This window comes from Suncus etruscus, chromosome 1 (assembly GCF_024139225.1).
Source record: "Suncus etruscus isolate mSunEtr1 chromosome 1, mSunEtr1.pri.cur, whole genome shotgun sequence".
Lineage (NCBI taxonomy): Eukaryota > Metazoa > Chordata > Mammalia > Eulipotyphla > Soricidae > Suncus > Suncus etruscus.
This window is the reverse complement of record NC_064848.1, coordinates 101,493,736-101,520,885: the sequence shown is the minus strand read 5'-3', so window position 1 is coordinate 101,520,885 and position 27,150 is coordinate 101,493,736. Positions and strand designations below refer to the sequence as shown.

General features: G+C 37.8%; 1 protein-coding gene across 2 annotated transcripts in view; it reads left to right on the top strand.

The window, feature by feature from the left end:
• Positions 1-27,150, top strand: part of RUNDC3B (RUN domain containing 3B) — a 152,652-nt gene that overhangs the window by 117,230 nt on the left and 8,272 nt on the right. The window contains exons 9-10 of one of the 2 annotated variants that reach the window (XM_049769028.1): positions 14,070-14,216; positions 19,380-19,501. In XM_049769028.1, coding sequence (XP_049624985.1) covers positions 14,070-14,216; positions 19,380-19,501 — 269 coding nt within the window. The remainder of the gene's footprint in view (positions 1-14,069; positions 14,217-19,379; positions 19,502-27,150) is intronic. The other variant, XM_049769034.1, reaches the window with a different exon arrangement.

Below are 27,150 nucleotides of genomic sequence, written 5' to 3'. Positions count from 1 at the left end.
GTCCCCCAAGAAGCCAGGAGCAACTTCTGAGCGCATAGCCAGGAGTAACCCCTGAGCGTCAAGGGTGTGGCCCAAAAACCAAAAAAAAAAAAAAAAAAAAAAAAAGAATAAGCATTGGTGATTTAAAAAAGTCTTCTCTTGGGGCCAGAGAGATAGCATGGAGGTAAGGAGTTTGCCTTTCATGCAGAGGGTCGGTGGTTTGAATCCCAGCATCCCATATGGTCCCCGAGCCTGCGAGGAGAGATTTCTGAACATAGAGCCAGGAGCACCCTGAGCACTGCCGGGTGACCCAAAAACCAAAAAATAAATAAAAGTAAAACAGCCTTCTCTTTTGTGTAAACTTCAGATAACCTTTCATCCAATAGCTTTGAACCATGGATGAACATGTTGTACAGTAATTTTTTATTTGCTAGGATTTTTTGGTTTTTGTCTTATTCTGTGTTTATTCTTTTTGTAATCTTGTTGATACTCCCTTATTGTTTCTTGTTTCTGGTTTGTCTTGTTTTACTATCTTTTTCTTCTTTTTCCCCTTCCTTCTTCTAAATGGATATTTATAACACTTAGATAGGCTCCTCCTAGTTTTTCCTCCTTTTTTGTTTGCCATTTTTTTCCTTTTTTCCTTCTTCCCCCAGATGGTACCAAGGACAGACAGTCAAATGTTCATTTGGTGGAAATAAAAACTGACCAGATATGAATACCAAATCCAAAGTCAACAACAACAGAATCAATACCCAATCTACAACAAGCTGTACAAGGGGGGAACAGTTGCACTAACATTACAGGGGTAAAGGAGGGAGATGTGGGATGCATGCTGGGAACAGGGGTGGAGGGAGGACAACACTGGTGGTGGGAAAGCCCCTCACTCATTGTCACTATGTGCCTCAAATATTACTGTGAGAGAATTATAATTCACTTCAACCACAATAAAAATAAAAAACACACAAAAAATAAAAATAAATGTGTATTTGAAAAAAATTAATTTATTAAAAGAAAATGTATCATAGTTGACATAACTGATCATAATACATTTGTTTCAGGATGAGGAAGCAAAGTTATCAAAAATATAAAGAAAATAGGTAATCTAAAATAAAAAAACAAAGAGAACTGTAAAAAGAATAGTAGAGTTCACTAGCAGTTATATTCATGACAATTATTGTGTCACCAATAAAGTCTTTAATACAATAGCAGAAGCTTTAGTATGTTCTTTTTTTTAAGATAGTAGAAGGACTAGTAGAAAAGAAAGATGTGTATGTGTGGCAGTTGTTTGCATAAGCAAACAAAATATGGGAGAAATTAGAGAAACTTTTGGCCTAAAAACAGGAAAACCTCCCCCCTGATGTATTTGGCAGAAGATGAACTTTAGGCCCCAGGCTACTAAATTGTCCGACCCCTTAGACCAGGGGCCTCAAACTCAATTTACCTGGGGGCCGCAGGAGGTAAAGTCGGGGTGAGACAGGGCCGCATAAGGGATTTTGCTTACCGAATATTCGCAATAAAAAGTCGCATTAGTAAGAAAAAAAATCGCATTAAACATTTGCAAACCCCAATGGAACTGCTGGGGTATGCGAATGTTTAATGTGATTTTTTTCTTACTAATGCAATTTTTATTGTGATTATTCGGTAAGCGAATAATCGCGAATACTGCAATATTTGAAGGCCAGCCGCGGGCCACAAAATGTACAGAGGGCCGCAAACAGCCCGCGGGTCTCGAGTTTGAGACCCCTGCCTTAGACATTCTTTGTGGTCCCAGAAACAGTTCTTCACCATCACAATTGTTGCTGATGGGTTTCTGTAGTTATAGATCCTGGTTTCTGTACAGATCCTATGTTGAAGACTATGTGGTGTATAGTGTTTTCTGGTTTCTTCTCACCATTAGGTAGCATTGCAAAGAGTTCTGTCCTAAAAGTACACTGTTGCTGTTCCTAGGTGTCATAAATACCATCTTTGGAGTAAGTCAATGCCATGACGGTAGTGGAGCCTTCCTTGTTAAGAGTTCTTATTCCTGGTGATGGTGTAGGAAACCATGTTTGTTTTCACAGATGGTGTCCATAGTTCAGAGGTGATTGGTCAATGTCTAATCAGCTGAAGTCTAAGCCAAGACACTATGCCAGGAGTTCAGGGTGTAAAGTCCCACTGCAGTTTAAAATGTTGTGCTCCCATCTTTATTAGATAAGAACTTGTTTGTGGGCCCAGAGGGATAGCAGAGTGGTGTTTGCCTTGCAAGCAGCCGATCCAGGACCTAAGGTGGTTGGTTCGAATCCCGGTGTCCCATATGGTCCCTCTGTGCCTGCCAGGAGCTATTTCTGAGCAGACAGCCATGAGTAACCCCTGAGCAATGCCGGGTGTGGCCCAAAAACCAGAAAAAAGAAAAAGAAAAAGAACTTGTTTACATATGTAATCTTTTCCACATATGTAATCTTTTCCCATTTTAATGTGTCTATGCCAAAAGAAACAACACCACAGATATTACTGGTGCATATGGCGGTCGAGGTATCAAGACCAACAATCCCATAACCTTTTTCTTACATGGCCTCTAGACAAAGACTTGTCTACTAGAATTCCATACTAAACGGATTCCGAGGATTGGGGAAATTGCCGCTACATGAGAAGATATTCTGTCATGGTTACACTTATTAAGGAATGTCACTAAAGAGATATTGAAAGGAGATTTGTATGTCCTTCTTAAGACTTATGAAATAGGCGGTGAAGAAGTAAGATCCGGACCCCAGCTTCAACCTGTGAGTTGGTTTTTTGGAGTCTAGGGAAGATGGCTCCCAACAGTCACATATCAGGGAGTATCCTCAAGCGGGGAGGGGTAGTGTGGGGGCTTCTCAGTCACTGAATCTGGTAGCAAACAAAAGTCCACGGTAGAGGGAGGTGAAGAAAGGGGTGGGCAAGAGCGAATTAATAGCAGCCGAGTGTTGGTTTTTCTCATGTAGGGAATCTATCTTTCACTTTGGGGGCTGGTTGACATCTGGCTGGGGTGGGAGAATGTTCTGCTTTGTGAGGAGTTAAGTACATGGAGTATTATCCAGTCAGTCTTGGACATTCCGTTTCCTTTCCTAGGAACAATGAAAATTATGATCATTGTGGTATCATGGTAAACTAAGTATAGTGCGCCTGCACATTTTGGGGAAATGAGGACTGATGAGAAAGGGCCCCAGGGGCCGGAGCAGTGGCGCATGCCTTGCACACTCTAGCCTAGGATGGACTTGTGGTTCGATCCCCTGGCGTGCCATATAGTCCCCCAAGCCAGGAGCGATTTCTGAGCGAATAGCCAGCCGGGAGTAACCCCTGAGCGTCACAGGGTGCAGCCGAAAAAACAAATTAGAAAGAAAAAAAGAGAAAAAGGACCCCAGTGCAAAAGGTCAGCTGCACAGCCCGGTTTATGGCCAGTGGGAGGAGCTACTTGTTGCCTTCCCCCACACTCCCGGGGACCAGCTGCCCGGCCTTGCTGTGAAGGCCTGGCTTGAGCATATCCCTGTTCTAGGGTTCAGTACAGGAGTCCTGCCGGCTATCACCACCCCACCCCCACCCCTGTAGAGACATTCCAGTTACCAGTTGTAAGAGGAACAGTGATACCTTGGTTTCTGGGGTCTGCCTTGATTTGCTAGGATGTTTTTAAATCCCCAGTTGTTACTATTTTATAATTATTAGCTATTCATTATACAATAATTTCCTTCATCACTTTGGTATTTTTTGGTGGATATGGTGTAATGCTTTTTAAGAACAAGATTTTCACATCCTACTTAGCTACCAGTGAGAGAAAATATTTTGGAGTTTTTGTTTCCTTGTTTGTGCACCACACCTGACAGGATTGGGAGCTATTCCAAGTACAGAGCTCATAGGTTACTCCTGGTAGTGCTCAGAAAACTGAACAGTGCTGGGGCTAAACCCAGGTCTTATTTTTTGTTTCACTTTATCTCTTATTTTTTAGGATATCATGAACTTGTTACATAATGCCTTCTGTGTGTGTAGAAACTAATTCATAATTCATAAATTAGAAGACAGTATCAGTATAACAAAGAAATTACCTTGATGCATAATTGATTTTTCTAATAGTGTTTGTTAGCAAACTTTAATACAATAGCAAGTAACAGCAAAATGCAACAAAAGCAAATACTGCAATTGGCCAATAGAGGGCACCCTCTCATTGTATAGAGTACTCCAGTCAAGTCTCTTGAAGGAAGTACTGTATTTTCCGGGGTATAAGACAACTTTTGAAACAAACAAACAAAAAAATCAGCCGAAAATTGGGGGTTGTCTTATACGCCAAATATATCCCAAAAAGTGTTTTAATATGCCGCTAAACAAAAATTTTCTGAATATTGCCACAAAACGAATTTTCCAACTCGATCCTGCACCAATCACTACCAGGCTGCTCAGACCGCCTCTCTAACTCAGCCAATCCAAGCAGGCTTTTTATGCATGCAAATTAGACAATGTTCTGGACCCTAATCCGCACTGTAAAAGCCTGCTCAGATTGGCCAGAGTCAGAGAAGAAGTCTATTACAGTATAACCTTTGGACCTTTGCTTGTTGTGATTGGCTCACTGTGGAAGATACAGTTGCAGCACAGGAACATTCTGTCTTATACAGCAAATATAGGCCTAAACCTATGTTTTAACTGTAAAATTAGGGGGTCGTTTTATACACCGGAAAATGCGGTACTTGATTTGTAGTTAACCCAGCTCTGTCTTTGAATTTATGGCAGTTCTCTTCCACAGCCAACTCAGACTCTTCTATATACCTTCTTTCACCAAAAAGCTTCTAGTTTGTTTTAACTTATTGTAATGTTTTGTTTTGTTTTCTTTTTTTCTTTTTAACAATTTTTGTTGTGACTAAAGTGTATAGCAAATCTTTCACAGTAAAATTTAAGGTAATAGTGACAATGAATCAGGCCATTCCCACCACCAGGGTTGTCCTCCCTCTACCTCTTTTCCCAGCATGTGTCCCATATCTCCCTCCTTTGGCCCCCAGAGTGCTAGTGTAACTGTTCCCCTCTGTGTATAGATTGTTGTAGGTAGGGTATTGATTCTATTGTTGTTGACTTTGGGTTTGGTGTTTAAGTCTGATCATTTTTATTTCCACTCAATGTTCATATGGCTGTTTGGTCCTGCTACCATTCATTTTTATTTTCTCCCTCAATTCATGAGGCAGAACAAGATGATTCAAGTTGTGTGGTTCTGTTGGAAAAAGACAGGAAAAAAAAAAGACAAAAAAAAATGCTTCTAGTTTGTTGTTGTAATTTATTGTAATGTTTTTTCTTAATAGAGAGTTAACGTTTTTGTTTGTTTTGTTTTGTTTTACGGGGACATACGACCTCTCTACCATTGTCTCTCTGTTTTGGGAGTCCTGCAGGATCTGCCACCATGAAGTGACCTGGGGATTCTCAGCTCTGCTGATTGAACCTGAGCAAACCAAAGTTACCCTGGAGTGCTGGCACTGTCCATTTCTTGCTGAGATCTGTTAACCACTGTAATCCCTGAATACCTCGTCCCTGGGACCTTAGAAATACTAGTTCCCTGATCCACCCTTAACATGTAGAAGCAGAAACTAAGAGCAGCAACAATCTAATTATCATGGACGAAGAAACTCAAACAGTAAAAAGGAAATGAAAAGAAATAACCTTTAATCTTGGCATTCAAAGTACCTTAAAATTGTTTCATAACTTTTAGTATTATCTCTGAAGATATAGCATTTGTGAAAATTGTAATACAGTTTATGAAAGCTATCATTTTTTACAATCTTTTTTTCAATGAGGTGCATTTCTAAATAACCTTCTATGTAAACTTATTTTCTGCATCACTAATCAGTCCTATCCAGGTTGTTCACAGAATGGGAATTCTGGGTCAAAAGGTATAATTTGTTTTAGAAAATGGACTAATGGACATGCTAAATCTTAGACAGACATACAAAGTTACACTCTAATTAGCATGTTGTAAGAACTTGCATTGCCTCTTTGTCATGCTCGAGAGAACTTATTCTTACATTTGTGAGTAAACTCTTTCTTTCAGTACTAAATGGCCAGATTGTCAAAGGAAAAATCTCTTGGCTCAGAATAAATGAAAAATTTTGAATTGAAAAACAAAAGGAAAATAATGAAAAAGTTTTATCACCCAGCATCCTATATGTTTCTTCAAGTACCACCAGGAGTAATTTCTCTGTGCAGCACTAAGATTAATCCTTGAACACTGCTAGGTATCACCCCCCCAAAAAAAAAAAAAGAATTTAAATCACACCCAGCAGTAGTCAGGGGAACAGCTGTCAGGGATCAGGCCTGGCCTACCTCATGCAAAGTATGTTTTTATTCCCTCTTGCTACCTCCCATACTTGGCATATAGTTTTGAATTGACCCAACTTTAATATTTTTGTGTCTCAGGGTAGAGACAGCCTAATAAAGGAGGTGAAAGACTTGTACATAAAAATATATTAAAAATAAAAGAATTGTAGCTGGAGAGGTAGTATACGAGGTAGGCATTTACATTGCACACTGCTAACTAACCCTGTTTATTCCCCAACATCGTATATGGTACCCTGAGTGATCCTGAGCACAGAACCTGAGAGCAGGTAGATGTGGTTCCAATATAACAATAACAAAAAGATATAAGAATATATAGGAGATGGGAAGATATTGCATGCATGAGTTGGACAAATTAACACTCTTAAAATTAAAAACATAAGGCTGGAGCACACAGCAGATGGGAGTTTGGCTTGCATCTGGCTGACCCAGGTTCGATCCTTGACATCCCCTATGGTCTCCCATTAGTAATTTCTGAGTGCAGAGCCAGGAATAACCCTTGAGCACTACTAGGTGTGGCCCATATCCCCACCAACCCAAATTATTAGCCTAGGCAGAAAAATAATATAGGAGGTAAGGTACTTGACTTATATGCAACTGATTTTGTCAGTCTCTGTCACCACATATGTTTCCATTAGCTCTGTCAGGATTCACTTCTAAGCATAGAGCCAGAAATAGACCTTTATCACCAGATATATACTAATGTCACACTCAAACAATAACAAAATGACAAACCCTCCCAAAGAGAACATTTACAGATTCAGAGCAACCCACATCAGAATTCATTTGACATTCAAGGAAGTAGTATAAACATTACTGATCCAGCAATTTCACTCCTAGATTTCTAGACAAGGAACATAGATAACTAATTTGAAAACTTACATGCTTGTTTAAGCTCATCAAAGCACTATTTATAATATCTAAAATATGGACACAACCCAACGCCCAATGACAGGTGAGTGGACAAAGATTATGTGGTATTGATACATAGTGAAATACTGCTCAGCTATTAGAAAAGATGAAATCTTGCTTTCTGTTACATGGATGAAACTAGAGGGGACACAGGCTAATCAAAATAAGTCATAAGGATAAAAAATGTCAAAAAATCACACAAAATGCAAAGGAAAAAGCGAAGGAACGAAGTTCAACTAAAGCATAGCCTTATTTCTCTGATCACATAACTAAGACTATGAAAAAATGAGAATGGATACAAAGGACAGATGAGAACTGTCAGACTCTGATGGAGAGATATTGGTACTTTTGTAGAAGGCCAAGTACTCCATTGTACCTCTAAGACACATAAAGTTATACAGTCTTATAAAGTAAAAACCAGTGAATTAAGGCACTTGGTATTGAACATTTAAAAAGATTTATGAGAGCCCGAGAGATAGTACAGGATTTAAGGCACCCACTTGTATGACATCCTGATGAATCCACAGCACTACATGTAATCCCCTGCCAGGCATCACTTCCTAGCATAGAGCCAGGGATGTTTCCTTAGCACCACTGAGTGTGGTCCAACTCCCCTCTCCATAAAAAAAAAAAGATTGAAGAAGATTAAGGAAGATATTATATATATTAATTTTTCTAGAACTTTCAGGGATAAGGCTCAATGTAGAGGAGAGAGTGCAAATAAAAAGACTCAATGTTGTTCTAAAGTCTTTGTTTATCAAAGTGATATACTTTGTGCAGTTTGATTTATATTAGCATCTCAATGGCATTTTTCACAGAAATTGAAAAAATACCCTAAAACATACATCATTCCAACTCTTCAGAAATATTAAGAAAGAAGAACAAATATAGAGGGATCATGTTTTTTAAGTAAAAATATATCACAAAGCCTAAGTAATACCACAATAGATTGAATGCATGCATGATTTGTATACAGGATGCTCAGGATCAATCTTTGGTATTGCATATGATCCCCCAAGTACTTCCCAGGAGTGGCCTCCAAGTACTGTCTTGGAATTATCACAAATAAAATTCAAATCTATAGTAATGTAGTATGATATCAGCATTAATCTTTTACATCTGAGGACCAGTATCTATCTGCATAGGGGTTCCCAGATTGGCAGTTATAATGACTAAAGTAGAAAATCCAGATCTGAATCCATGTTACTTCAAGTCAAATGATTTTTTGACAAGAATAACAAGAACACATTATTGAATAATTTCTTTAATAAATGGTATTGATAAACTTGATATCTGCATACAAAACAATCTACTTGAAACCTTTCAAATAATTTCTAAATATCAACTCAAAATGCATTAAAGGCTTACACATCTAACTATAAAATTGCTAGGAAAAAAAAGGAATCGCCTCTTGAAAATGCTCTGGACAATGAATTTTTAAAAATTTAACACCAAAACATAGGCAGCAAAAGACAAAAACCTAATTGCATCAAATTGAGATACTTTCAACACAGGAACTGATCAACAGAGTGATAAGGCAATTTTCTGTCTACCGACTTTCTAGATGGGGGCATTGTTGCACTGGTGAAGCAGTGTGTTCTTTTTATGACGGAAACCCAACTATAATCATGTATATAATCATGGCACTTACATAAAGAAATAATTTAAAAAAATAAAAAGTTAAAAAATATATACAGCAGAAAAGGAACAAAAAGGAAACATGTTTGGAGCCACACCTGGCTGTGCTCAGGTATCTGTACTCATGAAACATGCTTGCTGTCTCAGGGAACCTTATGGGATGCTGAGGATCTGTGGAGCTTAGAGTAGAGGGACTCCGTTTTATCACCAATATTAAGGGTTTCATTTTATGCTTCTAGGCTACTTACATTTGCAAACTCTCACAGATCTCTCATGGCTCGTAAGGCCCTAAAAAACCATAAAAACTGCCTGGTCTACATAGCCATATCTTGTTAGGGTTGAAATAGCAGGAACTGTGGAAAGTCCAACCTCCACTCCCAGATGCAAGCCTATTAATTTAAATGTCAGCAAGATGAAACAGCTCTTGCATTTATTGTATATACAGTTGCTTGTAGCCCATAGGGGGTCAACTGGGGTGGGGGGTCTGACTGGTCAGCTTGGGTGTGCTGGTGGATGGAAATGAAGCTTTGCTTGACTTTGTTTCAAAAAATACTTGCAACATTTATTATGGAGTTAAAATCTAAAATATATAAGGAACTCAGAACAGAAAAATAATAAAGAAAATAGAGTGCTTGTCATGCATGCAGCCAACCTCGAGTTCTGAACCAGGGTACCATTTTTGGCTTCCCAAGTACCAGTAGGGGTCACTCGTGAGCACAGAGCCAGGAACAGACCCTGAGCCCAACCCCTACATCACTCCTGAATAAAATTAAAAACTGCAACCAAGGAACGTGTATAACTCAAGAGAAAAACTATAATGATAATAACCCAATTAAAAAATGGTCAAAGGATTTGGATAGACGTTTATTCTAAAAAAAATATTCAAATGGAAACGGTATACTTGAGAGGCCAGAGTGATAGTATTCTGGAAAAGGTGTTTGTATTGCATGTGACTGACTTGAATTTGATTTCCTGCATCCTACATGGTCTTCCCTGAGCCCCACCAGGAGTAATCCCTGAGCAGAGAGTCAGGAGTAAGTAAGCTCTGAGCACCACTGGGTTTGACACTAAAAAGGAAAAAAAAAGTGTTCAGCTTGACTAGTTATCAAGGAAATGGGAATCATAGTTACAATGAGAATTCATCTTACATCTGTTAGATTGTTCGAACATGTGCCTGGAATGCAGCTTACCCCTCAGAACCATATATGGTCCTACAGGCAGGCACTGGCAGGAGTGATCCTTGAGCATAAAACCATTAGTAAGCTCTGACTGGTACTTAAACCAAAAGTGAGCCCCCCCCCAAAAAAAAGACATTCAAAGCGAGACCTTGCAGTTATGGAAAGCAAATCATTGAAATTGTTGGTAGGAATACATATTTTCATCATATAGAAATAGAAGTCCCTCAAAATTAAAATAGTGCTAAATATGATTTAATCTGTACCCAAATTCTCTTGCCCCTGATTATTAGACTATTATTGTCATAAAATAAGGAAATTCTACCATTTACAACATGGATGAATGTGGAAGACAATGCATAAAGAGAAATATAACATTTTTTCACTTATATGTACAAATGAAATGGTCAAATTATTAGAAACAGTAGATTATTTATAGTACTAGGGAGAGAAACTAAAGAAATAAAAAATGCATCAAGAGATACAGTTGTAGTTATGCAAAATGAATATGTTCTGAAGATTGAGTCTACACTTAAAATATTCTAAGAGACTTTTCTAAGATAATGTTAAGCATTCTCACAGAAAAAAAATTTAACTATTAGATGATGGATATATTTAGCAGTTTGAATGTGGTAATTAAATATATTCATAGAATTTGGGGGTGAAGTGTCCCACACTTGTTTTGTGCTTAGGAGTCACACCTGGTGGTGCTTGGGGATCCTAGGCAGTACTGGGGATTGAATCCAGGTTGGCATCATGAAAGTCAAATGTCTTACCCTGGAACTAATCTCTTTAGCCCTTTACATAGAATTTATAATTGATATTTTTATCTCAGTAAAATTGAAGAGTAAAATATTGAATGATGCGGAAGAGTCTGTGTGTGGCCTATTTTTATTGAGTATTGAAGATAAATAAGTAGATAAGTAACTTCCTAGGTGTGTTCTTAAAACTAGGGGTGATAAATATATTAATTCTAATTCCTTAAAAAATAAAAATATTGGGGCCCGGAGAGATAACACAGTGGCGTTTGCCTTGCAAGCAGCTGATCCAGGATCAAAGGTGGTTGGTTCGAATCCCGATGTCCCATATGGTCCCCTGTGCCTACCAGGAGCTATTTCTGAGCAGACAGCCAGGAGTAACCCCTGAGCAACGCCGGGTGTGCCCAAAAACCAATAAATAAATAAATAAATAAATAAATAAATAAATAAATAAATAAATAAATAAAATATTTTCCTTTAGGGTCAGTAAAAATAGTACAGCAGGTAAGGTTCTTTTATTGCATGCAGTTGACCTGAGTTCAGTCCCCACCAATGCATATGGCTCCTCAAGTACCACCAGTAGTAAACTCTGAGCATCACCATTTTGACCACAAACAAAAAATTATATTTTCCTTTCTGCTGACTTATTATTATTATTATTTTATTTTATTAATTTATTTTTTTTTGGTCTTTGGGTCACACCCGACAGCGCTCAGGGATTACTCCTGGCTCTACACTCAGAAATCGCTCCTGGCAGGCTCGGGGACCATATGGGATGCCGGGATTTGATCCTCTGTCCTTCTACATACAAGGCAAATGCCTTACCTTCATGCTATCTCTCCGGCCCCCTGACTTATTATCTTAAGAGAATGTTCACTTACTTGTATTATATAGAAAAGGCAAGTAGAGGGGCCGGTGAGGTGGCGCTAGAGGTAAGGTGTCTGCCTTGCAAGCGTTAGCCAAGGAAGGACTGCGGTTCGATCCCTGGCGTCCCATATGGTCCCCCCAAGCCAGGGGCAATTTCTGAGTGCTTAGCCAGGAGTAACTCCTGAGCATCAAACGGGTGTGGCCCAAACCCCCCCCCAAAGAAGAAAAGGCAAGTAGAAATCTATCTTGTATATTATCATTGATTGAATTTTTTACACTACTAACATTAGTGTTTGTTAGTTTTAATTAACATTAAATGACAAATATGATATATTTTAACCTCCACCACTAATTTTGTACTGTGAAGTAATAAATAGTTGTTAAAATACATAGTTGTTGAATAGCAGTTGTTCAGTAATTTATAATTTTAGCTATTTATAAGGTTGGCCAAATGAAAAAATTGACTTATCCCCAATAAGCATCATTTAGGATTACTTTGAATAGGTCTTATGGTTAACTAGCATAGTTGGCTTGTTCTCAGATAATAGAAATATATTATAATTTCTTTTTTTTTTTTTTTTGGGTTTTTGAGTCACACCCAGCTGTGCTCAGGGGTTACTCCTGGCTGTCTGCTCAGAAATAGCTCCTGGCAGGCACGGGGGACCATATGGGACACCGGGATTCGAACCAACCACCTTTGGTCCTGGGTTGGCTGCTTGCAAGGCAAACGCCGCTGTGCTATCTCTCCGGGCCCTATAATTTCTATAATTAAAAATAACCATATATATCTCTTAATTACATGTGGAAAACAGTACATCAATATTAGTAACTCACAGAACAAATAAACTCTTAGAAAATAGACTTGGTGGTACCAAGGAGATTGTATAGGGGTTAGGGCATGTAAACGTATAGACAAGTAAATGTGTTTTTCTCATAGAATTTAGATTAAAAGTCAGAGGTGTTATGCAGGGTTATTATTCAAGACCAGGATTTGGTGCCCTGATCCTGTCTCTCACAACAATGAAACTTTATGGCAAGCACATGCTCACTCAGTACTGTAGTATGCTAGGGTAGTAGACTTCTGTTTGATACAGTTCTAAGTAATATTTTGTGGCTTTTAGGGTAGGACAAAACCTTAGCAAATGAAATCCTAACTTTATTTTTCTGTACCACCATTAAAATGTTGTTGATCCTCGAAGATAAAAATTTGTCAAAAACTAGAGATATTATAGCAGGTAGGGCACTTATCTTGCATGTGCTTGACCTGGTTTGATCTCCTGCATTCTTTATGGTTCCCTAGAACTTCCAGGATTGAGTACAGAGCCAGGAGTAAGTCCTGAAAACTTTTGGGTGTGCCCCCAAAACACCCCCATAAAGACCTAGTTCTTTCTCATTATTATTGATGACAACTAACTATAATGAAAGTGAATCATAAGTTACAATTGTTTATTCTGTAGTTGAAATGTTTTTAGAAGATTACATTGTTCTATACAGTTGTCATTTAGTTCACTAGCTTAAGAAGATTAGTAATCCTGCTGATCAAAAATAATTGTTGAGCATCATGGATTTTTCAAAAAAATTTCTGCATTATGTCCTATTTGTCTTTATTATGACAGGGTTTTCTGAGGTAGCAGCGTGCAATTATCAGGGGTTCATGCAGAGCCAGTTATTGAACCTGAGTAGACTATATGCAAGGCATGTGCCTTTAATTCCTCTGATGTGTCTCTGGCCTATTTTTAAAATTATTATTATTACTTACAATGTAGTAAGATTTTAAGATCTTGTTTCATGTTCACTTTGTAGTTGTTTATTGAGTTAAATTTCTTTAATAAATTCTTAATTTTCAAATTCAAATATTATGTACTTACATGTTTTATTTCCTTTCCTTTTTTTTTTTTTTTTGGTTTTTGGGCCATACCCGGTTACTCTTGGCTATGCACTCAGAAATTGCTCCTGGATCTGGGGACCATATGGGATTCCGGGGATTGAACCCAGGTTTGCTCTGAGCAGCTACATGCAAGGCAAATGCCCTGCCACTGTGCTATCGCTCCATCCACCCTCCCCTTTTTTTGGCTTTACTTTCTTTAACATTTTAACTGGCATAGGATAAATTGTAACTTTATATTGTTTCATTGTTTTTCAGTTAAAATGTAAAGTGCAGCTTGGGTCTTTTAGTAATATCTTTATGGAAAGTAGAAAATCTGAACTTCACAACTAGTGACTGGTGTAGCTAGTAGAGAAAGAGAAGAAAAAACATATGGCAGGAGACAAAAACATCTATGGCCTGAATAGCCTTCCTATAGTTGTCAACAAGTCAGTCTAAGAAGATGAATTTGGGGGGCCTAAGTTGATTCCATTAGGTTCCTTTGCCATCAGAGAACAGAGAAGACAAAAGCACTCACCATCTTAATATCCACAGGACTGTGCTAAAGAATAATGATTTAAGATCAAGACAAGAGTTAACTGCCCACCTCACCAACCAGTGGCCTTCCCCAGGAGCTCTGGATGTCAATGCTGTTGCCTTGGATACGTTGCTTTACCGAAAACACAATAAACAGTGGTATGAGTAAGTGTAATATTTTTTCCAACTAATTACAAATCTAGTTGCACTAAAACATATAGTTATCCACTTTGATTTCTCAGTTATTTTACTCTTGATTCACTATTAGCTTAGTGCAACGGCAGTATTTAAGATGACATTGATTTGGTAAAGTTAGAGGAAGGCAACAAACATGTTGCTATTTCTTAAGCCAAGGCACCCTGGGGAAGTTAAGTAACTTAGAAATGATCATGCAGTTTTGTACTAGCAACCTATTTCTTTAGTTAATATTTGGCCAGTACTTTAGTTAAATCTATGAGCTCATATTTAATGAGCCATCTACTTTGAATTTTAACTTTCATGTTTGAATTTTTCTTAGAATTAAATTTATTGATAATTAAGAAATACTATTTTAAGGATAATATTTTTGATGAGTCTGAATGCATTTTTGTCAGATCTAATTTTTGGAGGTTGTAGACGACAAAACCACTTGATATGAAGGCCACACACATTTCTTTGTTGAATGTTCAGGATTATTGAATTTAACGTGTGGTGATATAGAAATTTTAGATTTCCCCCCTTTAGGTAAAATCATTTGGTTATCATTAGGTGATCAATTTTTGAACTTTTAGCTTTATTATGTTCTTTTCACTTTTAGTCACTTTCCACTTTGAATACATTTTTGAGTTTCAATCTGTATTTTACTATCTTTTGTAATTTTCTTCCCCTCCCTTTCACATTCCCACTGTTTTTCTTTTCTTTACTTTTTTCTTTCCTTTTCTTTCCTTTAGTTTCTTCTTTTCTTTTTGAGTCCTTGTTTTTAAATTTCAGTGAAAGAAAATGGTGCTACTTTTTTTTTTTTTGGTTTTGTTTTTGGGCCACACCCATTTGATGCTCAGGGGTTACTCCTGGCTATGTGCTCAGAAATTGCCCCTGGCTTGGGGGGACCATATGGGACACCAGGGAATCAAACCGTGGTCCTTCCTTGGCTAACGCTTACAAGGCAGACACCTTACCTCTAGCGCCACCTCACTGGCCCCGTAAATGGTGCTACTTTTTTTTTATATTTTATTTAAACACCTTGATTACATACATGATTGTGTTTGGGTTTCAGTCATGTAAAGAACACCACCCATCACCAGTGCAAAGTTCCCATCACCAAATGGTGCTACTTCTATCTGAATTATTTAGACCGTCTTTTTCTAGGCCTTTAGTAGCCAAGCAGTTCTAGAGAGAAAATTTTAGCACAGATATCATTTTCATCTGCTTTATTATTTTATTCTTTTGTTGTTGTTTTTAATCAAAGGTGGAACTCAAAATAAATTTGACCTACCGTGTTAAATAATTGCTACCAAATATCTGTGACATATGATTCCTAAAAGTTTCATTCAGATTATATTGAACAGTATAGAGGCATAGATAAACCAAAAAATTTTGTGTATTTTCTTATTTTAATTAAGTAAGCAATTGCAAATTTTAAATTTTTCATTCTTAGAATGGGCCAGAGAGGGGTCAGGGTGGTGGTGCAAGCAGTAGGGCATCTGCCTTGCATATGCTAATCTAGGATGGACCTCGGTTCAATCCCCCAGCATCCCATATGGTCCCCCAAGCCAGGAACAATTTCTGAGTGCATAGCCAGGAGTAACCCTGAGCATCACAGGGAGTGGCCCAAAAAAACAAAAAAGGAAAGAATGAAAAAGAAAAGAATGGTCCAGAGGGATAATATAGGGAGTAAGCACTTCCCTTACATGCAGACAGCCCTGGTTCTATTCCCAATACTTTATTTATTTTTTTGTTTTGTTTTGTTTTGTTTTTTGGTTTTTGGGCCACACCCTGTGACGCTCAGGGGTTACTCCTGGCTATGCGCTCAGAAGTTGCTCCTGGCTTCTTGGGGGACCATATGGGACGCCGGGGGATCGAACCGTGGTCCGTCCTAGGCTAGCGCAGGCAAGGCAGGCACCTTACCTCCAGCGCCACCGCCCGGCCCCTTATTCCCAATACTTTAAACACTATAAATATTGCCATAAACCATAAATCCAAGCCTTAAGTCTATAGTCAGCGCTGAAAACATAGGCAGTAGTAATCCCTGAGCACCAGCAGATATTACCCACCATCCATATTATGAGAAATACATATATATATATATTTTGGTTTTTGGTTTTTGGGTCATACCCGGCAGCACTCAGGGGTTATTCCTGGCTCTTTGTTCAGAAATCACCCCTGGCAGGCATAGGGGACCATATGGGATGCCAGGATTCGAACCACCGTCCTTCTGCATGAAAGGCAAATGCCTTATCTCCATGCTATATCTCTCACCCCGAAATATTTTACTCTTAAACAATAGGAGTTTGTATAGGTTTGTTTATACATGGATTTTAAAAATAAACTCTACTCACATGAAGAGGGATGTTCTTTTTTATAACTGAAACCCAACTACAAACATGTTTGTAATCATGGTGCTGGAATAAAGATATTATAAAAAATAAAATAAAAATTCTACTCACAGGGTGCTGTAGACGTGCGTCTCAGCAATTCTCGTGGGTCATATAGTCCTTTCACGGGAGGAAAATGGGTAACACGAGTGGCCGAATATGAAATATGAAATAAATGAAACCACACAGAGAATGTGGGGTCAACACATTTCTGGCAGGAGTGCGACAAGTTTAATTTTTTAAGCAGGGGAATTTATAGGGGTAAAATTAGTCACAGGTTAAGAATAATTGTAATCACAAAGCCTAGTACAACAATAACAATACCTAAGCTATGGGTATGATTGTAAAATTGTAAGTAACAAGAGAGAAGGTCCAACTCAAGGTAACTTCTTGCAAGCTTACTTTAAATGCAACTCAGGATTAGGAGGAAGTAGGAAATATCTAGAAACTTGATCTTTCTAAGCTGGACTCTATAGTTATAGAGGTTAAGTGAAGGGAGGAACCAAATCCCCAAGAATGAGCTTCCCTATTTCTAAAGGAGGGTCAGTAGTTGAGATCTGCATTCTGGTTATGCCCTTGATTACCAGAAACTGCAGTTGCAAAGAGAAAAATTGTCTTTGCTTTTAGGGCTGACTATATCCAGAAAAAGAGGTACTCAAACTTTGATGCTGGAATTTCTGAGCCAAATTCTGAGGCCAATATTTTTCCTGATATAAACAAAGGAGAGATAATCAAATACTAGCTGAAAATGTATTGCCAGGCATCTCTTTGGAAATTCCTCAACCATCCATGCAGGGGAAAAAGGCGTCCACAGCGGGCCTTTTGAGAAACCCCATGGGGGCTAAATTAGTTCTACCCACCAGGAAAATCTGAGGATATATCTAGTGGGCTGAGCCCCCCTAAAAGCTTAGGTATGCCCTGGCAACAGGGGGCCGGAGAGATAGCACACACAGTGTGGTAGAGCATTAGCCTTGTATGCGGCTGACTCGGTATGGGCTTGGGTTTGATCTTGGGTTTGATCCTCAGAATCCCATATGGTCCCCCAACTCTGCCAGGAGTGATTTCTGACTTCAGAGCCAGAAATAACTCCTGAGTACCGCCAGGTGTGACCAAAAAATTCTACCCACTGATTCTGCATTCATAGAGTCAATTAACCAGTATTAGTTGATATCTGTTAATGTAGAACCTATAGATATTGGAGGGCCTATAATAAAGGTCTTGAGTATGTGAGTCTTGTGTGTGTGTGTGTGTGTGTGTGTGTGTGTGTGTATATGTGTGCATGAGAGAGAGACAGAGACAGAGACAGAGAAAGTTTCAGTGGTCCTGAAACCAAGACCTAAAGATAACAGGGACTGAACTGGGATATAAAGGAATAAAAAAGGATAACTATATTAATATATTGTATTATTCATTACTGTTACCTATTATGATTATCAGAATTCTTCTATTACAGTAAAATAACTTATTCCCTCAAAATATAATTCATGATATTTATTCTCTTGATATTTGAAAAGTCATCATGTAAGCTACTAAATTCTTTATTAGCATATCATTCTCCTTTTCACAGAGGAAAATCCAGTATATATTCCCCCATACTTAATACTGCCTTTGATAAATTTGTAAATCTGCTATTATATGTATGAATAGAGTAGCTATGGCATTTATGTTTTGTCTTTATCTCTAATATCAAAGAATATATGACATTTCTATAAAATTAAATAGGGTTTTATATTATTTTAGAATAAAGGTTGAACCTAAAATTTCATTATCTTTTCTATGTCATTTGTATTTGAAAATAATATTCCATATTTTTACATAACATAACAGCAAAGTTGTGCATATTTCTTGAGTTGATTTCATTCTGACTGATAAGTAAAGTTTGCTAACGAACTTTTATTAACATTGTTTTATAACTTGATTTTTCTCTATTATGTTTACATCTTATCTGTTTAATGTAAAATAAAATCACAATTGAAAATAAATGAGAAGAAATTAATCATATTGATGTATTAACACAAACTTATATTATTGCTAACTTTTAAAAACAAATTATTGAACTTGTAGTGATGATTTGTAATTTCTGCTATATAATAACAATCTATAATATATTGAGTCTTTGAAATTTTTTGATATATTTAAGAAAAATGGGTTATTTTTGTTATGTCAATTTTGTTTTTCCACTAAATATATTTTTAGACTTTTCTGCTACTATTCAGAAGTTCCTATTTCTTAACCATTTGGATAATTTAAAAAAAATGGTATGATGGATTTAAGTTTTCTTAATCAATTTTTTTTCTTTTTTCAGTGAGTAAGCAGACAGTCCTTCAAACAGAATTAAAGGGAAAATATAATGGAGATCTTATTACAGTTAAGATAAAGACAAAGTTTCAGAGAAAATATTAAAAATTTAAATAGAATTTTAACTAACTTAAGAAAAACTATTAAAGATATATCTAAGGGGGCCAGAGAGATAGCATGGAGGTAAGGCGTCTGCCTTTCATGCAGGAGGTCATCGGTTCGAATCCTGGCGTCCCATATGGTCCCCCGTGCCTGCCAGGAGCAATTTCTGAGCCTGGAGCCAGGAATAACCCCTGAGCACTGCCGGGTGTGACCCAAAAACCACAAAAAAAAAAAAAAAAAAAAAAAAAAAAGATATATCTAAGAATTCTTTGTGTGTGTGTGTGTGTGTGTGTGTGTGTGTGTGTGTGTGTGTGTGTGTGTGAACAAATTCAAGAACTGTTTTATTCTTGTTTTTCAGAAAAAGTTATCACAGTCTTGACCAATTATCAGCTGAAGTTAGCCTTTCTCAGACTTCACTGGGTCCAGGTCAGTTACAAGAAGGAGATGGAAAGCATGATGCATTACGTTTACTTAGTGAAGGTAAGGGGAAGGGAACTAATTGAAAATTTGAAAATAATTTGTTCACTCACTGCATTATTTGAACTTTGGTTGCAGAGTGTTGCTGACAGATAATAGTGACATTTCTGTAAAGTGATTATTATCCTTAGTTCATGGAACTAAGCTATCATTATCTTTTTTTTTTTTTTTTTTTTTTTTTTTTATGTTCTTTTTTTTTTTTTTTTTTTTGTGGTTTTTGGGTCACACCCGGCAGTGCTCAGGGGAAACTCCTGGCTCCATGCTCAGAAATTGCTCCTGGCAGGCACGGGGGACCATATGGGACGCTGGGATTCGAACTGATGACCTTCTGCATGAAAGGCAAACGCCTTATCTCCATGCTATCTCTCCAGCCCCCAGCTATCATTATCATTTAAAATGGATTAGGGGTTCTTTCTCCAGCATAGGATAAAATCTATATCCAGGACCCCACATCTTTATCACTGCTAGGATTGGCCCCTAAACTTATCACCACTAGGTGCAGCCCAAACCCCTTCTTCCATAAACAAAATCAAAACCAAAACTGGTTTGTTGTTCTTTGTATGGCCTCTTATAATTATTTCTTTTAATCTGTCCCTTCCTATTTTTTTGTAACCAGTTCTGTGTCTCATATATTAATTTGTAGAGACTCTAACTCATTTGTAGAGACTATTTTCTTGATAAAATTAGTTTTATCAAGATTTTCAGCTACTGCTATATTGCTCGAATCAGTTCTATCTTTATTTTATTGGGTTTCTTAGTAGCTTTTGATACTGCAGACCACTTCCTTATTCTTGAGTCATTTTTTGTACTTGGCTTAATTGGATATTCTGAAAAAGGTAAAGAGTAAACATTTAAGAACTTGATTCATTTTTTGATTTGGGTTTTTTTTTTTTTATTGTTGTTTTTGTTTTTGGGTCATACCTCGTGATGCTCAGAGGTCACTCCTGGCTATGTACTCAGAAATCGCTCCTGGCTTGGGGGACACCAGGTATCTAACTCAGGTTCGTCCTGGGTCAGCTATGTGCAAGGCAAACGCCCTGCTATTGCTCTGCCCAGAAATTGGTTTTTGTAACCATTTTAGTGTTAAAGAATGTGAGAAACAGATTAACTAGAAGGCTGGGGCAGTGAGTACATTTTGTTAAGTTGAAATGTCTGCTCCTTTTAAGATGCCTTCTAAAATTTTCTCAAGGAGTCTAGATAATTTTAACAATTTACTAAATACCAATTATTAATAAATATTTTAATAGTTTAATTAATACTGAATGTTTTATGATTGTTATAAACATAATTTATTATGTTTATTTATGTTAATCTCAATGACACCATTGTAAATCAAAGAGCATAAATTAGATTCATTATCAAAATTTAGAATGTTTATATTTTATTCATTTATTTTTCTGGCAGGGATTGGGGCATATCCATATCATAGTGCCAGGGATTGAACCTGGGTCAGTTGTATGCAAGGCAAATAACTCCTATCTATATGCATACTTCTATACTATCTCTTGAGCCCACAGAGTATATTAAAATATTATTTAAATTGTATTTTTGGTTTTGGGACCATACCCACAGTGGTGCTCAAGGATCACTCCTGATGGTTCAGGGGACCATATGGGATGCTGAGAATCAAACTTGGGTTGGCCAGTTGCAAAGCAAGCAACTTACCACTTGTACTATTGCTCCAGTCCTATGTTTATATTTTAAAGTTAGTCCCTAAATTTGTGTATATTTGAAACATGGGCTGATCTGTTTTAAACTAGAACTGCCCTTGCCCCAGAGGCCAAGGATAAGGCATTTTGTACTCAATTTATACTTCAAAAGCCTAACCTTTACTTTGTTTTGGTTTGCAAATAAGAAAAATGTGCCTCAGGGGACCAATCACTAAAAGGCTATATTTTTATGCCATGCTGGTTTTCATTCAGCCAACACTTTTTTTTTATTATTCCCTATAAAAACTCCTTCTCAGGGAGGACCAGAGAAATAGCACAGTGGTAGGGAGTTTACCTTGCACACAGCCAACCCAGGACCAATGGTGGTGGTTCAAATCAAAGCATGCCATATGGTCCCCAGAGCCTGCCAGTAGAGATTTCCGAGTGCAGAGCCAGGAGTAACACCTGAGTGCCACAGGGTGTGACCCAAAAACAAAAACAAAACAAAACAAAACAAAACCAAAAAACTCAGAAACCCAAAAACCCAAAAAGCTAGTGTGGCATTGGAATTAGGTTAATGGGAAACCAACAAAAACAGCATTGTAAATCACAGATTCTCAATAATTAAAAAAAAAAAAAAAACACCCAGAGGCAGGCTAGTAATGATCAACAAAAGTACTTTGTCACTTAAGAGTAGAGGAAATAAATTCTTTTACATCCACATACACATCAACCTGGTTTGATCCTAGTACCACATAAGGTGCCCTACGCATAGAGTCAGGTGTGGCACAACCTCTTCACCCCCCAAAACATACTGTTATTTTTAAGTATTACCAAAAAATAAAAAAGTTAAACTATAGTACATCCCTATATATATAGGTGCTTTTAATATTTATTTAAGTGTTTTAAAATATTTTTTAGGGGCTGGAGAGATAGTGTGGAGGTAAGGCATTTGCCTTTAATGCAGAAGGACGGTGGTTTGAATCCTGGCATCCCATATGGTCCCCTGTGCCTGCCAGGGGCGATTTCTGAGCATGGAGCCAGGAGTGACCTCTGAGCACTGCTGGGTGTGACCCAAAAATAAAAAACAAACAAACAAAAAAAAACCCAAAAATAAATAAAATATTTTTTAAAATTTAAAGATTTGTTTTAAGGATTTATTTGAAAAGATCTTTCAGGATTTCCAAAACGCGCGCGCACACACACACACACACACACACACACACACACACACACACACACATTACAACACATTACCATTCACTTAACATTAAGTTTATTATTTATAGCTTACAGTCCACAGTGTTATGCAATGATCACCACTATAATTACAAAGCATTTCCATCATTCAACAAAGAATACTGTTATCAGTTAGTCATAGGTCTTTGCTCCCTTTCTTCCTGGGAAGTTAATATTTCACATTGTATTTTTTTTTTTTTTTTTTTGGTTTTTGGGTCACACCCGATGACGCTCAGGGGTTACTCCTGGCTATGCACTCAGAAGTCGCTCCTGGCTTGGGGAACCATATGGGACACCGGGGGATCGAACCGCGGTCCGTCCTAGGCTAGCGCAGGCAAAGCAGGCACCTTACCTTTAGCGCCACCGCCCGGCCCCACATTGAATTTTTTTAGGTTTATCTATCCTGGAGATATAATCATATCATCATATGATTTCATGTAATGAAGTCATCTCCTATATATCCTTCATTTAATTTTGACTTACATATTTTTCATTTTCTATGTATTAGTGTTTTTTTTTCTTTTTTTTTTTTTTTTGGTCTTGGTTTTTGGGCCACACCCGGTGATGCTCAGGGGTTACTTCTGGCTATGTGCTCAGAAATCACTCCTGCTTGGGGGACCATATAGGATGCTGGAGGATGGAACCAAGGTCCATCCTAGGCAAGGCAAACACCCTACCACTTGTGCCACTGCTTGGACCCCTGCATTAGTGTTTCTTCACCTGTCTGCTTGAATAATACAACTTTGTGTATTTATTCCATAATTTGTCAAATTGGTTATTAGTTTTATTTTTGTATTGTGCTCATCTTATTATTATGTGTTATACTACTATGAACATTCATGTACACATTTTTGTTTTAACATACATTTCACTTGTATATATAACCAAGAATGGAATTGACTGACTCTTGATGAATCATTTCAGGACCTGCCAAACTATTTTTTTTTCCTAAACAAACTGCTTAGACTATGTCCTATTTCACAATCCCACAGTGTAGGAGATTGTCAGCATCACCACAGGTTCACCACCAACTTATTATTATTATTTTTCAGTGCTGGCTATTGAATCATGGGACACATATGCCATAATACTGAGTCAATCCCCAGTCTCTTTCTTATAGCTATCCCAGTGGATATTAAAAACAATTTAATTATTTTTATTTATATTGCCTTCATAAGTAGTAATGTTGAGCATCTTTTCAGGTGTTTATTATCCATTTATCATCAGAGAGCTATCTAAAATCTTTTACCTTCTTTTAAATTTTTTTTGGTTTTTGGTTTTTGGGTTACAGTGCTCAGGGGTTACTCCTGGATCCACGCTCAGAAATCAGTCCTGGCAGGCTCAGGGGACCATATGGGATGCTGGGATTCGAACCAATGACCTTCTGTTTGCAAGGCTTGGTATCTCTCGGTCCCCTAAAATCTTTGACCTTTAAGAATTGCATTGTGTGTAAGCTGGTGAAAAAAACTCAAAGGACTTTAGGGCAGGCCCTTCATATATAAAGGCATTAGGCTTAGTTCCCAGCACTGTGGGATCTCTAAAATTTATGATCTCCCATATAACCAGGGTGGGTATATTGGTGGCCCACAACACTCCTGGGCCTGAGCAATCTTGGGTTGAATATTTTTGGAAGTGACCCAGGGCCCTAGGCATTATTTGGGGACAGCCCCCCCCACCAATTACATTACTTTTTTATTGCTAAATTAATTATAAGTCCTTGTGTATATTTTGGATAGTTGACTCAATAAATATATGATTTGAAAATATTTATTGATTTCTTTTCACTTTCTTGCTAGAGTTCTTTTAGTCACAAAATTTTAAGTTTTAATAAAGTCCTAACTAGCTTTTGTTTTATTTACTTTTGTGTTCAATGTCTAATCTAAGAAACCATCTTGTAGTCCACTGCCAAGCAGATTTATACCTGTTTCATTGTAAGAGTTTTATAGTTTTGATACTACAGTTTGGTCTTTGATTTATTTTTTGTTAATTTTTATAAGGTATGAATGGAGTCTATATCATTATTATGAACCAAGCAACCTCCTGTATGTAATAGATATTCTGTTCATAGTTATTAATAGTTAACTTATTTCATCAAATCTAGGATACCTGGGGTTTTAAAATACATTCTTGATGCCAGATAGATAGCACAGAGGTTAACACATTTGCCTTGTGTGCAGACAACCCTAGTTTCAATATTGGCACCACTTATGGTCTCCTGAGCACAACCAGCATTGACCCCTAAACTTGTAAGTCAAGAGTAATCCCAGAGCTCTGTAGCTTGTGGCTCCCAAACAAACTAAAGCTTTGGTTTTTGTTTTTTTTGGGTCACACCCTGCAGCGCTGAGGGGTTACTCCTGGTACTACACTCAGAAATTGCTCCTGGCAGGCTCGGGGGACCATATGGGATGCCAGGATTTGAACCACCATCCTTCTGCATGCAAGGCAAATGCCCTACCTCCACACTATCTCTCCAGCCATGGCTAAAGCTTTTTTTAAAATCTATCATAAGAAAGTATTTTGGGTGATAGGTATACTGGGGAACCTTTAGGGCCTTTCTGGCAATACGCTGCCCAGGGGTACAGGCCTGATAATCAGGTTCTGTGATGCTTGAGTCCTGCAGTGCTAGGGGTGCCAGGCAGCAAACTTGGAGACTCTCACAAGAGTCTCACAGAGCATGAGCTCTGCCCTCTGAGTTGTTACTATCACTCTGTGAATAAGTTATTTCAGTTACATGCTTGGTAGACCACAAGTAATCTATTTGCCTATGTCACAGAGCTGCATCTACTTTCAGGGTTTGCCCCTTTATCAAGATTCTTTTTTTTTTCAACAGCAATTTGTATTGTTTTATAAGAAAATATTAAGTGCAGTAATTTGTCTAATAGATATTTGCTTCAGTAATATGGTATTTACATCCAACTCTGTTTTCATGAGTTTGTTTGAACAACTAATAAATTTTTTTTTTGTTTGTTTTTGGGCCACACCCAGCGATGCTCAGGGGTTACTCCTGGCTGTCTGCTCAGAAATAGCTCCTGGCAGGCACGGGGGACCATATGGGACATCGGGATTCAAACCAACCACCTTTGGTCCTGGATCAGCTGCTTGCAAGGCAAATGTCGTGGTGCTATCTCTCCAGACCCACAACTACTAATTTTAAAGCCACATCCCATTTTGTATTTTAAACAAGTTTAAATAGCATAAAAAATCAAGGAACTTAAAACTATAAATATAAATACTTGTGACCAAGTTTATACATACAAGTACAAAAACAGCTATATTACAGTTCCCTCTTACACTGGTTCAGGATTTGAAATTTTGGTGCACAAATTGCCCACCCACTGATCATAGAAAGATGACAACAGCTTATTGTTTGTATACTTACAGGGTACAGGTTTATGATGGTGTTTGAGGAATCACTTAAAATTGGGGTACATATTCATTGCTTTCTCAGTTTTTTTTTGTTTTTTTTTTTTGTTTTTGGGATGCACCCAATGGCACTTAGGAGTTACTCCTTGCTCTGCACTCAAAAATCGCTCCTGGTGACCATACAGGATGCTGAGGATCAAACTCAGGTCTCCGCCTGCAAGGCAAAAATGCCCTACCACTGTGCTATCAATGGCCTCATCAGTTCTCTTTTATTCTTCCACTCACATCTCTCTTAGTGATAATACAACAGTATTATCAATTCTCACAATCAGCTGAATCAGTCAGTCATGGCTCCTTTCACTGGACATATTTTTTGCCTTTCTAAGGATTTCTGCATCCATTTTCTTCTCTGCATTGTTCCTACTGCTCACATGGTCCATGCAGTGCTGGTAACCTTACTGGTCTTCCAGTCTCCATTCTTTATACTGCCAGAGCATTATTTACATATCCTTCAAATATTGGAAAAGATGCCGAACCATTTAATTTCCTTCAGTATAAAAAGCTTTGGTGTATCCTCTCTAACACAAGAGCATGACTGTAACACAAATGTACTGTGAATACAAAATAAGTTCCTGGAACCAGAGTGATATTACAGCAGTTGCCTTGCATGCATCCTACGTGGGTTTTATCCCTGGCTTCTTCTCTGGTGCCTTGAGCCTCCAGAGGAGTTATCCCTGGGGGCCGGACAGATAGTATGGAGGTAAGGTGTTTGTCTTGCATGCAGAAGTTCTGTGGTTCAAATCTCGGCATCCCATATGGTCCCCTGAGCCTGTCAGGAGTGATTTCTGAGCATAGAGCCGGGAGTAACCCCTGAGCACTGCTGTGTGTGACCCAAAAACCAGAAAAAAAAAATAGAGAGGAGTTAATCCAAACACAGATTTAGGAGTAAGCTCAGAGCACTGCTGGGTGTGATCAAAAAACGGAAAACTAAAAACAAAAAAGTAAGTTTCTGGTTCTTTTTTATGAAGTATGAAGGCCTCTATGGTTTTTGCACATTCTTCTTGTCTCCTGCCTTGTTTGTAGCACTCTGTAGATCAGATGCCTATTCAATACTGCTGTGCAGCAGGGATTCCTTGGTGTCTTCTTCCTGGGCATGCATGTCTAATAGGACTCAGTCTGGTATCACTTTCTTCCTAATGCTTCCTTTATTGTCCTTCAGGTCTACCTGCCAATTTGGTCTGAATACATATCCCATATCCTCCATTGTGCTCTTACTTACTGCTCTTACTACACTTCCATATTTTATTATAATTGTTGCTATCTGCTTTGACTATATGCTGAGTTCCCAATAGAAGTGACTCTGAAATTTATCCTTTCTTACAGCATCTTGCACATATAAAA